Raw genomic sequence first — 13,826 nt, forward strand, 5'->3', positions numbered from 1 at the left:
CTGCATGGATTTCCTCCCACAATCCAAAAATGTACAAGTTAGGTGGATTGGCAATGGGGAATATAGGATTATTGGGTGGGATTTCGTTTTGGAGGGTTGATGTGAACTTGGTGGGCTGAATGGCCTGCTTTCACATTGTAGGGATTCTATGCCCTCTGGATACCAGAATTCAATGCAGTATTCCAAAAGTGGCCTTACTAATGCCCTGGGTCTCTGCATTACTGATCTTGATACCACAACATCACCATCTCCTCCATCGACACAACATGAGAAGCAGAAATCAATTTACTGAACTCACCGTTTGTTTTTAATCTTCGACACTTCAGTGTTAAGACCAGAGAGTTGTTTCTGCAGTATCAGCAGTATAGAAATGAGAAGGATGGTATTAACCTGTTAATTCGGATAGAACAATTTTAGAAATTTGTATTAAAGTAAGGACTGCATTTCGCGGAAGGACCAAGCTGTGCATTGCTTTAGGATCTGGAATTAGCAAGGAGTGAGATCTGGGAATTTAAGTAGATACAGAATTCACATCAGGCATGTGGTTAAACACCTCAGGGTCCTCAGCTTTTACTTTCCATGATCAGATTTTATGCAAGGTGTGAGTTCCATATTAGACAAATACTAACTATTTCCAAGTAGAGTTCAGAGAATCATAAAATCCCTAGTGTAGAAACAGGCCATTTGGCCCAACAAGTCACAATGACCTCTGAAAGAATAACCCATCCAGACTCATTCCCCTACTATTCTACATTTACCCCGGAGCAATGCACTTAATGTACACATCCCTGGATGCTATGGGCAATTTAGTATGGCTAATCCACCTAACCTGCACATCTTTGAATCGTGGGAGGAAACTGGAGCACCCAGAGAAAACTCATGCAGACACAGGGAAAGTGTGAAAATTCCACACAGACAGTTGCCTGAGGCTAGAATCGAACCTGGGTCCCTGGCGCTATGAGGTAGCAGTGCTAATGACTGAGCCACCGTGCCACCCTAAAGATGCGATCTCAAACCAATCGGTGAAACATGAAATTAGACGCTTTACAGTTGTGTTACCATTACAGAGGGAGAGAGAGAGAGAGAGAGGCTGGTGGTGATTTAACCTGAGGGCCACCATACCTCAGGCAAGGGGAGAGGTTGAGAAGGAAAGTCCTTCTTAGTAACCTCAGCCGGCTGATGGGAATTGAATCCACACTGTTAGCATCACACTGCTTCCTAAACCAACCATGACATGGTGGCTCTGCTGCTTCATAGTGCCAGGAATCTGGGTTTGATTCCAGCCTTAGGTACTGTCTGTGTGGAGTTTGCACATTCTCCCTGCGTCTATGTGGGCTTCTTCCCATAATCCAGAGATGTGCAGGTTAGGTGAATTGGCCATGCTAAATTGCCCATAGGGTTCAGAGATGTGTAGGTGATGTGCATTTGTCAGGGTCAATGTAGAGTAATAAGGTATGTGGAAATGGGTTTGGGTGGGATACTCATCAGTGTGAACTTGTTGGGCTGAAGGACCTATTTCCACATTGTAGAGACTCTATCTATGTAACCATTCTATTACAATTTTTGGTCAAGGGGTTATTCATAGAATGCAGCATTATGTATATCTGCCTCCTACATACCAATCTTGTGTCCCAGCAGTCTCTCTTTCTATGTGTTCCAAGTACTTAATCAATTCATGTGTGCATCTTAACAATACATTAACATTAATGGTGTGAATGAAAATGAAATACCTACTATAATGATGAAACAAACAGGTCCCAGGAAACTCCAGATAAATCCCTTCTCTAACTGTAGCCAACAGCTGTAAATGAAAGAAAGGTTACACTCAGAAAGTGGGCCACACATCTATCCATTAACTCACCTGCTACTCTCTTGATTCATTGATAAAATATTGACCCACAAATGAAGGGTGGTAATGTTTGGAACTCTCTTCAGTCAAAGGCAGTTGATGCCAGATCAGTTGTTAAATTTGAATATGAAACTTGAAAGCTTGTTGCTTGCCAAGGATGTTAAGAGATTTGAATAGTTAGGTCACAGATCATGGAACAGGCTTAATGTAGAAACATATAAGTTAGGAACAGGGGTAGGCCATTCTGCTCCTTGTGTTTGATCCACCATCCTGTATGATCATGACTGATCATCAAGCTCAATGCCCTAATCCTGTCCTCCCCTCTATTTCCCGTCATACCTTTAGCCATAAGACCTCCTTCTTGAAAACACATCATCTTGTATCCTCAATCACTTTCTGTCGCAGTGAATTCGACAGGCTCCCCACTCTCTGGGTGAAGAAATTTCTCTTCATCTCAGTCCTAAAAGGTTTACCCCGTATCCTTAAACTATGACCCCTGGTTCTGGACTCCCCCACCATCAGGAACATCCTGCATCTCACCTAGCCAGTCCTGTTAGAATTTTAGAGGTTTCTATGAGATGCCCTCCAACTCATTCTTCTAAAATTCAGTGAATTACAATCCGAACTGACTCAATCTCCATTCATACTTTGGTCCTGCCATCCCAGGATTCAATTTGGTAAATCTCAAGTAGACACTGTTTAAGATCACGAGATGTGCAAATGATAATGTCACAGATGATGTGACTACGGTTTGGAATAGATGGGCCAAAGGCTGTTTCTGTACTGCATGAGTCTTTTCAATCTGAATTCAGTAGCAGAGACTGAGAGAAACCATCAGGATAGACAAAGTATAGAGTGAGATCTTAGACTCTACACTGGAGAGTTGTATTGGTAACCTGTGATGTTACAGCACATTAGATGGGGAACAATTTTACTTAGAGATAAGAAACCAAGAGGTTAAGGGAGAATGTCGCATCGACACCCATTGAGCAGAGAAACAAGGATTGGTATCTCAAATGTGCAGGTAGCAATGTTCGACTGAATCAGCACTATGTCCCTGTACTCTTTCTTTAAATTATTTGTTTGATTTTGGCATCACTAGCTGGCCAGCATTTATTGCCCACCCCTTTTTGCCCCTTAAGAAAGTGGGAGTGAGCTGCCTTCTTGAACCGTTACAGTCCATTTGCTCCAGGTTGACCCATAATGCTGTTAGAGAGGGAATTCCAGGATTTTAACCCAGCGACATTGAAGGAACAGCAATATATTTCCAAGCAGGGATGGTGAGTGGCTTGGAGGATAACTTGCAGTGGTTGGTACTCCCATGTATCTATTGCCCTTGTCCTTCTAGATGGAAGCAATCATAGATTTGGAAGGTGTCAAGTTTGATGAATTACTGCAGTCCACCTTGTACAGAGTACACACTGGTGATACTGAGTGTCAGTTGTGGAGAGAGTGTGTGTTTGTGGATGTGGTGCCAATAAGTGAGCTGCTTTGTTCTGAATGATGTCAAACTCCTCAAAATGTTGTTGGAGTTGCACCTATCCTGGCAAGTGGGGTATATTCCATTACATCTCATCACATAGAATTGTGTCTGGTAGATGATGGACAATATTTGGGGCGCCAGGAGGTGAGTTACTCTTTAAGCATTCCTAACCTCTGGCCTGCTCTTGTAGCCACTGTGTTTATGTGACAAGTCCAGCTGAGTTCCTAGTCAATGATATTTCACAGGATGTTGATAATGGGTGACACCATTGAATGTCAAGGGATGGTGGTTAGATTGTCTTACTGGAGATGGTCATTTCTTGGCATTTATGTAACTCCAATATTACTTGCCACTTGTCAGCCCAGGTCTCGATATTGTCCAGACCTTGTTGCAATTGAACACGGTCTGCTTCAGTATCTGAGGAGTCATGCATAGTGCTGAACATTGCACAATCATCAGCTAACAACTACACTTCTGACTTTATAATGGAGGGAGGGTCATTGATGAAGCAGCTGAATGTGGTTGGGTCTCGGACACAAACCTGACGAACACCTGCAGAGAGGTCCTGGAGCAGAGATGACTGATCTCCAACAACCACGACCATCTTCCTTTGTGCCAGGTATGACTACAACCACTGGAGAGTTTGTCCCCGATACCCATTGATTCCAGTTTTGCTAGGGCTCCTTGATGCCCCACTCCATTGATTGCAGCCTTGATGTCAAGGGCTGTCACTCTCACCTCACCTCTGGAATTCAGCTCTCTTGTACATGTTTGAACCAAGGCTGTAATGAGGTCAGGAGCTGAGTGGTCTTACCGGAACCCAAACAGGGCATCACTGAGCAGGTTAGTGCTGAGCAGGTGCTGCTTGATAGCGCTGTTGATGACATCTTCCATCACCTCACTGATGATCGAGAACAGACTGATAGATGACAATTGGCCGGGTTGGATTAGTCCTGCTTTTTATGTACAGGACATACCTGATCAATTTTTCTCATTGTCGGGTAGATCCCAGTGTTGTAACTGTGCTGCAACAGTTTGGCTAGGGGAGTGGCAAGTTCTGGAGCACAAGTCGTCAACACTATTGCCAGAATGCTGTCAGGGCCCGTAGCCTTTGCAGTATCCAGTGTCTCCAACCATTTCTTGATATGACATGCAGTGAATCAAACTGACTGAAGACTGATATTTGTGATGCTGGGTACCACTGGAGGAGGCCGAGATAGATCATTCACTCAGCACGTCTGGCTGAAAATTGCTGCGGTTGAGGTTGGGGATATTTGTGGAGCCTCCTTGACCATTGAGTTGTTTAATTGTCACCACCATTCATGACTAGATGTGGCAGGACTGTGGAGCTTAGATCTGATTCGTTGGTTGTGGGATCACTTAGCTCTGTATATCACTTGCTGCTTATGATGTTTGGCATGCAAGTAGTCCTGTTCGGTAGCTTCACCAGGTTATAGAATCATAGAGGTGCACAGCATGGAAACAGAGCCTTTGGTCCAACTCGTCCATACTGACCAGATATCCCAACCCAATCTAGTGTCCCACCTGCCAGCATCCGGACCATATCCCTCCAAACCCTTCCTATTCACATACCCATCCAGATGCCTTTTAAACGTTGCATACGTACTACCATCCACCACTTCCTCTGGCAGCTCAGTTCACACACGTACCACCCCCTGCATGAAAAAGTTGCCGCATAGCTCTCTTTTATGTCTTTCCCCTGTCACCCTAAACCTGTGTCCTCTAGTTCTGGACTCCCCGAAAAGACTTTGCCTATTTATCCTATCCATGCCCCTCATAATTTTGTAAACCTCTATAAGGTCACCCCTCAGCCTCTGATGCTCCAGGTAAAATAGCCCCAACCTCTCCCTATAGCTCAAATCCTCCAACCCTGACAACATCCTTGTAAATCTTTTCTGAACCCTTTCAAGTTTCACAACAGCTTTCCGATAGGGAGACCAGAATTGCATGCAATATTCCAAAAGTGACCTAACCATCGTCCTTTACAGCTGCAACATGACTTCCCAATTCCTGTACTCAACACTCAGACCAATAAAGGAAAGCATACGAAATGCCTTCTTTACTACGCTATCTACCTGCGACTCTACTTTCAAGGAGCTATGAACCTGCACTCCAAGGTCTCTTTGTTCAGCAACACTCCTTAGGACCTTACCATTAAGTGTGTAAGTCCTGCTAAGATTTGGGTTTCCCAAAATGCAGCACCTCGCATTTATCTAAATTAAACTCCATCTGTTACTCGTTAGTCCACTGGCCCATCTGATCAGGATCAATCTGAGGTAACCTTCTTCGCTGTCCACTACACCTCCAATTTTGCTGCAAACTTACTAACTATTCCTCTTATGCTCACATCCAAAACGCTTATATAAATGACGAAAAGTAGTGGACCTAACGCCGATCCTTGTGGCACTCCACTGGTAACAGGTTCCAGTCTGAAAAACAACCCTCCACCACCACCCTGCCTTCTACCTTTGACACCTCATCTTCAGTTATGCTTGGTGCTGCTCATGCACTCTCCATTATGCCAGGGTTGACCCTCTGGCTTGCTGGTAATGGTTGAGTGGGGGATATGCTGGTCCATGAGGTTACATCTTGTGCTGGGTACAATTCTGCTGCTGTGTTCGGCCCACAGCACTTCATGGATGCCCATGAGTTTCTAGATCTATTTGTAGCCTGACCCATTAGTAAGGTGATAGTGCCACACAACATAATGGGGACATTTTCACTGCGAAGATGAGACTTTGTCTCCACAAGGACTGTCCAGTGATCAGTGTCATGGACAGATGTATCTGCAACTGGCAGATTGGTCAGGATGAAATCAGGTATGTCCTTCTCTCTTGTTGATTCCCTCACCACCTGCTGTAGACCCAATCTAGCAGCTATATCCTTTAGTACCCCACCAGCTGGATCAGTAATACTGCTGCGGAAGCACTCTTGGTGGTGGACATTGAAACTGCCCACCCAGAGTACATTTTGTGCCCATTCTATTCTCAGTTCGACATGGAGATGTATTGATTCATCAGCTGCAGGAGGACGGTATGTGGTAATAAACAGGAGATTTCCTTTCCCATGTTTATCCTGAAACCATGACACTTCATGGGGTTTGGAGTCAATGTTGATGATTCCAGGGCAAGTCCCTCTCCATTGTATCCCACTGTGCCAACATCCCTGCTGGGTATGTGCTGCCGGTGAGACAGGACATATCTAGGGATGGCGATGACAGTGTCTGAGACGTTATCTGTAAAGTATAATTCCATGAGTATGACTGTCAGGCTGGTGCTTGACTATGCTGTGAGATAGCTCTCCCAATCTTGGCACTAGTCCGCAGATATTAGTGAGGAGGACTCTGCAGATCGACAGGGCTATTCCTGCCGTTGTCTCTTCTGGTGCCTAGGTTGATGTCAGATGATCCGTCTGGTTTCATTTCTTTGAGACTTTGTAGCGATTGGTACAGCTGAATGGCTTTCTGGCTATTTCAGAGGGCAACTGAGAATCAAACCACACTGCTGTATGTCTGGAGTTACATGTAGGCCAGACCAGGTAAGGACGGCCGATTTCCTTCCCTAAAGGACATTAGTGAACTCGATGGGTTTTCTCTTGACAATCGACTCATGGTCATCATTATGTTCTTAGTGCCAGATTTTTTAAAAATTGAATTCAAATCCCACCACCTGCTGTGGAGAGATCTGAACCCAGTTTCCCAGAACATTCGCTGAGTTTCTGGATTAATAACCCATTCTCATCAAATGCCAAGATTTTTCGTCAAATGCCAACCTTAGATGGTGCTCCAGCAGCTAGTGTCTTCCTTCATGAGCCACCAGTATCCACTCCTATTAACATATGATGCCTATGTTGTCTGAGGGGTTTGCCTGAGTTTGATAACATTGGGTGTTTATATCCGAGCTGGTATTGGTAAGGGATGGCTGGTGCAGCCTGTGTATGTTCTCCCTCAAACACATCTGGAGGACAATGACAGGAAGAGAGGTTATAACGGTTTCCTAATCAGCGTGTGATTTACAGAAGCTATCGTGGGGTGCTTTTAGAGTGAGAAAACAAATCAGATGTTTGTCAACCTGCAGCCCTCAGATGTCTCTCTGTTTCAGGGGCCCCTCCCTCCAAGCTTGTGAGCGCTTCTTCTGCACAGTGTGCGGAAGATCAGAGGCAAGTCTCTGCTCCTTTCAGATCTCCCCCCGAGGAATGAGATTGCCATTTGACCCACTGTGCCAGTGTTGCCTCATTGAAAAGGCTCTTGCCCCATGTACCTTCCCTGCGACCCTGCAATTCTTTTGCCCATTTCAAATATTTATTCAATCCCTTTTCGAAAGTTAGAATCAGCTTTGCTTCCAACACCTTCCAGGCAGTGGATTTCTGATCACAATAGCTCACTTCTGATTGATTTTCTTTGTATATTGTTTCCGGTTCATCTTCCATTCACCTTCAATCTATGTCTTCGGCCACTAGAAATTGCTTCACCCTATTTCAAGGTTTACAGTGTGTAAAAAGATCCTTCGGCCCATCATGATGCTCTAACAAAGCCCTTCAGGATCATATCCCCGCAACCTCCTCTGCTGTCAGGAGAATAACCTCAGTTTCACTCCACATAATCAACATGAAGGCAGATGAGAAAGAAAAGGGTTTTCAACACAATGTCAGCAGTGAAAGCATATAGCCCATGTTAAAAGATCTGTGTAAGAGTAATTTATGCTTCACACAATCCTTTTTAGGCCAGCTGACCCCCTCAGGCCTCTTAAACCTTTCAATTTATACTCTTGCTCATGCATTCCTAACTCCAATGCCTTGTCGTAGCTCCACATCTCGTCATAAATTATTAGACAGTAAGACAGTAAGATCTAGGAACAAAATTCAGCCATTAGGCCCATCAAGTCTGCTCTGCCATTTCATGTGTTTCTCACCCACGTTCTCCTGCCTTCTTCCAATACCCTTGGTCCCCTTACTAATCACGAACCTATCTCTGTCTTAAAGACACTCAAAGCTCTAATTATTTCCCATCATCTGTAGTCCTTCAGGAAAAAGATTAAACTTCACCTGATAAATTACTTCTTGATTTCAAGATAACTTCTATGGAAACGTAGTAAACAGGAGCAGCTTTACCAATTAGTTTGTAGAGCTTGCTCCGTTATTCTGTGTAATCATGGCTGATCCTCTATCGCAATGCCATACTCCTGGTCTTTCCTCGTATATCTTGATGCCTCTAGTGTCTAGAAATCTATTTCCTTCTTTAAAATATTCAGTGATTTTGCCTGCAGCACCTCCTGTGATACAGAACACTCCCAGCTTGTGCCTTGTAGATGGTGGACAGGCTTTGGGGAACCAGGAAGTGAATTACTTGTTGCAGGCATACACTCTAACATGTGATGAGTTCAGTTTAGTTTCTGGTTAATGGTAACCCCAAAGATACTGATAGTGGGGAATTAGCGATGGTAATGCCTTTGAATGTTAGGGGGTGGTGGTTAGGTTGTCTCTTATTGGAGATGCTCATTGCCTGGCATGAATATTACTTGCTACTAGTCAATCTAAGCCTGGATATTGTCCAGATCTTGTTACATTTGAACATGGAATGCTTTAGTGCCTAAGGAGTCACAAATGGTGTTGAACATTGTGTAATCATTGGCAAATGTCACCACTTCTGACCTGATGATGGAATTTACTGCACATCTCAGTCCTAACTGTGTCCTTAGATTGTGACTCCCTATCCTACATCCTTTCCTGCCAGGGGATACATCATCCCCGCCAATCACCTTGTTCTTGATGTCCCTATTCGAGAAAATCATTTTCCTACTTCATTGTAAGATTCCTTGCATTATTCGAAATACCTGAGTTAGCCCACTCCTTGAGATTAAGGGCAACACACTTTTTTGACTTTTTGATTTCTTTCAGGAATTTGTGTACCTGGACTTTATATTACAGCATTAACGTTTAACTTAATTTCCTCAAATAGAGTCGTAGAGTCATACAGCACGGAAACAGACCAGTTCATGCTGAACATAATCCCAAACTAATCTAGTCCCACCTGCCTGCTCCTGGCAATATAGCCCTCCAAACAGTTTGAATTCATGTCCTTGTTCAAATGTTCTAAACATTCTAAATGTACCTGCACCCATGACTTCCTCTAGAAATTCATTTCACACACAAATTATTGTCTATGTAAAAAGTTGCCCCTTTGTGCGTTTTAACCTTTCCTTTCACTTTATAAATGTGCCCCCTAGTCTTGAAACTCCTATCTCGGGAAAAGACACCTCCCATTCACCTTATCTACGCCCCTCGTGGCTTCATAAACCTCTACAAGATCATCCCTCAACCTCCTAGGCTCATTAAATACTTTTATTTTCATTAGAATAAAATGAACTGGTATGCATGATCATACCTTGACATGATATGTCAACTAGCCACGGAGAAGTTAGTTGAGTTTTCTATTTTCTCTTCCATGTCAATGCTTCGAGGATGAAGTGACCCAGCCCTTATTCTTCTGGTTATGAACATTAGTGGGAGTTCTAAGGTGTTTTATTAAATGGCATTGATTAAGAGAGGAGGACCCACAGACAGTCACCAGAACTGACAAGAGGGAGGGAGGGAGGATGTGGACACTAGATATAACGATGCAAAGAAAAGAGGAAAAAAGACTAAGATGACATCAGAGGGAAGAGATTGATTGATTGTTGAGCAGTTACCATTAGTGACTGTGTTTCAACTTTAGTAAATCATTGTGAAGATTTCTCCTCAGCTCAGTCCTCAGGCAGTCTGGTTTTGAATTGTGACCCCAGTTCTAGACTTATCTCCGTGTCTATCCCTTCAAGTAATTTGAGAGTTGAAATGAGTTGACCTCTTACTCTTTGAAGCTGGAGAGAAAACAGGCTGGTCCAGACACGATGGGCTGAATGGCATCTTTCTGCACCATTAGAATTCTGTAATCTGATGACATAGCAGTGGGTAGCTCTGCCGAGATCTACTCTAGTTCCAACCTCCTAGCAGTCTCAAACACATGATCTATCATAGTATACCCTCTCGCTACATTTCCTGTTTGCAGAGACAGGAGAGCTATTACAGGAAATACATTCTCAGAGAGCTCTGTGTTTTGCCTCATACATAAGACCTGGCAGGATAGGCACTGAGAAACTGGAGAATCGAGAATACAGAGAGGGCATAGTCTCAGAATGGACAGCGTGATCATTTAGGACTGAGATCAGGAGGCTTTCTTGCCTCAGAATGCTGTGAATCCATGGACAAAGAATCCCTACAATGTGGAAGCTGGCCATTCAGCCCATCGAGTCCACTGACCTTGGAAGAGCATCCTACCCATACCCCTCCCTGTTCACCATAACCCTGTATTACCTATGGCTAACTTGCATATCCATGGACACCATGGGCAACCGAGCATGGCCAGTTCACCTAACCTGCACATCTTTGGACTGTGGAGGGAAAACAGTACAGCTGGAGGAAACCCATGCAGATGGGAGTTGAACGTGCAAACTCCACATAGACAGTCACCCAAGGTCTGGAATTGAAACCGGGTCCCTGGTACTGGGAAGCAGCAGTGCTAACCTCTGAGCCACCAGGTTATGGGTGTTGCATCATTGAATGGATAAAAGATTGGAAAAGACTGGTCTTTTTTTTCTCAGAGAATCAGTGGATATGCAGAGTGGAAAAAGGGGAGTTAAGGTCAGTGATTAAACTGAGTTGAGAAGAAGGTTCGATGGACTGGATGGATCCCTGCTGTTCCTATTTCTTATCACCTTGTATCTCCAATTTCTATCACTGGCTCTAAACCCTTCCGCGCCTCTCTCCTCCTATCAAATGCTCCTTAAGACTTAGGCCTACACATAAGCCTTTGGAGATCAGTGCTCGCCTTCACCCCTGGCTCAGTCGTTGTTTGACTACGGTCCTAATGAAATGCCTCATGAAGTTGTACAATGTTAAAAGGTGCTATATAAACAGAAATTGTTGTTGCCAGCGTGGCTAAAAACAGATCCAATTCCACATAAAATTGATGAAGATGTCAAGAGACCCAGGTTTTGTTTTTTTCTCATAATTCAGTTAAAGGAAAAGGTAGCAGTGGATGGAGTTCATGTCTGGAGAACCTAAGGGCCTTGGTTGCATCATCGAAGGCCTTGATGTGTCCAGAGGTAGCTAACTACAGACCGCTAGGCAGCAAAAGAATGGGTCAGCCCATAACTAAAACCCAGAATGGAACACCAAACAACCTAAACAAGAACTATATGCCTCTCACTACAAGCTGTGGTTTGGCCGTGTGAAAACCACAGTCCAAGCTGTATACAAACTACCCTGAAATTAACGGCATGAATTAGCTAAAAATGTTGTGTAGATGAAGCCCGTTACCTTTTGAGGGGGAGTTTGTATTGCGACTGGAGTAAACATGCATCTATTGTCAGGTTTTGTAGCTCCCCTGCCAGATCTCTGTCTTGACGGAGGCATGTGTCATTGAAAGCTGGCCATGTTCAGTTGAGAAGTCTGATCTTTCTTGTCCATCTTGCTCAGAGATGTCTTGGAATAGAATCCCTCCAGCATGGAAGCTGGCCATTTGGTCAATCAAGTCAAGACTGACCCTCTGAAGAGTGTCCCATCCTGACCCACCTGCCTCCCTATTACCCAGCATTCCCCATGGTAAAAACAATGACTGCAGATGCTGGAAACCAGATTCTGGATTAGTGGTGCTGGAAGAGCACAGCAGTTCAGGCAGCATCCAAGGAGCAGCGAAATCGACGTTTCGGGCAAAAGCCCTTCATCAGGAATAAAGGCCTGATTATTCCTGATGAAGGGCTTTTGCCTGAAACGTTGATTTCACTGCTCCTTGGATGCTGCCTGAACTGCTGTGCTCTTCCAGCACCACTAATCCAGAACCTGCATTCCCCATGGCAATCCACCTAACCTGCACATTTTTGGACTGTGGCAGGGAACCGGAGCACCCGGAGGAAATCCACCCAGACACTGGGAGAATGTGCAAACTCCACACCAACAGTTGCCTGAGGCTGGAGTTGAACTTGGGCCAGCAGCACTGTGAGGCAGCAGTGCTAACCAGTGAGCCACAGTGATCGTGTTGGAGATGTGAGGAGTACAAGTCAGGCTGTTTCACCGATACTGTAGAAATGCTTCTGACAGAAATTCATGGCCCGAAAAGTCAGGCAGATTCTTCCAACCTCAGTAGTGGTGAAATAGAAGGCGCTGAAAATGTGTTGCTGGAAAAGCACAGCAGGTCAGGCAGCATCCAAGGAGCAGGAGAATCGACATTTTGGGCATGAGCCCTTCTTCAGGATTCCTGAAGAAGGGCTCATGCCCGAAACGTCGATTCTCCTGGTCCTTGGATGCTGCCTGACCTGCTGCGCTTTTCCAACAACACATTTTCAGCTCTGATCTCCAGCATCTGCAGTCCTCACTTTCTCCTGAAATAGAAGGCGATCAGGAATTGTGTACTCTATCTCCTCCACCTACAACCCTCAGTCAGGCTGAACCTCTGGGCAGCAAGATCCAGACTCAAAATTCTCACCCTGCCTTCAACTGGGTCACATATGTGGGTAATTGAGGAGGGGACTAGAACTCCACTGTGATTAGGCCACCCCACCTCGCCAAGTGACCAAATTCCAGAGGATGGCCTGCCCCATTCCTTGGAATTTGTTGTTTGGTAAAAGATCTAGTGGATTTCCTCAGAACTTGCAGCAAGGATCTCTCCTTGATTCTTCAACCAGTACATTGCCAAGAGAAGATTCTGATTTTTAACCCTATTATCTCTCCAAGACAGGCAACTAGGAGGCCACCACACACAAAGTCAGCAATGGGAGGACCAGATTCAGGGTCAGGACCTGTAATAAGGCCCCAAAGCCTTGTGGCAGAACCGTGAATGGTAATTTTTTTAAAAATTCATTCACAGGATGAGGGTGTCACTGTCTAGGCCAGCATTTATTGCCCATCCCTAATTGCTCAGAGCGCAGTTAAGAGTCAACCATATTGCTGTTGGTCTGGAGTCACATGTAGGCCAGAACGGGAAAGGACATTATTGTACCAGATGGGGTCTTTCCCCTGACAATGGATTCATGGTCACTTAGACTCTTAATTCCAGATTTTTTTTAAATTCAAATTCCATTATCTACTGTTGGATTCGAACCCAAGTGCCCAGAACATTACCTGGGGCCTCTGCATTAACAGTCCGGCAATAATATGAGCAGGCCATTGCCTCTCCATAATGACTGTTGTTATTTGTTAATTGAATTTGCATTCTTCAGTTACCACAATGTGATTCATGTCAAGGAGATGAAAGATTATCAGGGATGTAGAGTTGAGGCTAAAATGGTAGTGAGCTTCTTGAGTGTTGTTGGAGCTGCTCTTATCCAGACAAGTGGGGAGTAGCTCAACACACTCCTGACTTGTGCCTTGTAGATCGTGGATGAGCATCAAGGAGTGTGGAAGTGAGTTACTCACTGCAGAGTTCCTACCCTCTGACCTCCT

The 13,826-nt window shown here is 44.6% G+C and overlaps 1 protein-coding gene across 4 annotated transcripts in view; it reads right to left on the reverse strand.

The window, feature by feature from the left end:
- LOC122552444 (adhesion G protein-coupled receptor E3-like) overlaps positions 1–13,826 on the reverse strand; it is a 90,392-nt gene that overhangs the window by 16,549 nt on the left and 60,017 nt on the right. For all 4 annotated transcript variants that reach the window (XM_087983154.1, XM_087983156.1, XM_087983155.1 and 1 more), the window contains 2 exons: positions 1,735–1,801; positions 299–390 (listed from right to left, as the gene is read on the reverse strand). In XM_087983154.1, the coding sequence (XP_087839280.1) occupies positions 299–390; positions 1,735–1,801 (159 nt within the window). The remainder of the gene's footprint in view (positions 1–298; positions 391–1,734; positions 1,802–13,826) is intronic.

This window comes from Chiloscyllium plagiosum, unplaced genomic scaffold (genome assembly GCF_037043375.1).
Source record: "Chiloscyllium plagiosum isolate Xiang-an unplaced genomic scaffold, Cpla_swu_hap1 HiC_scaffold_45, whole genome shotgun sequence".
NCBI lineage: Eukaryota > Metazoa > Chordata > Chondrichthyes > Orectolobiformes > Hemiscylliidae > Chiloscyllium > Chiloscyllium plagiosum.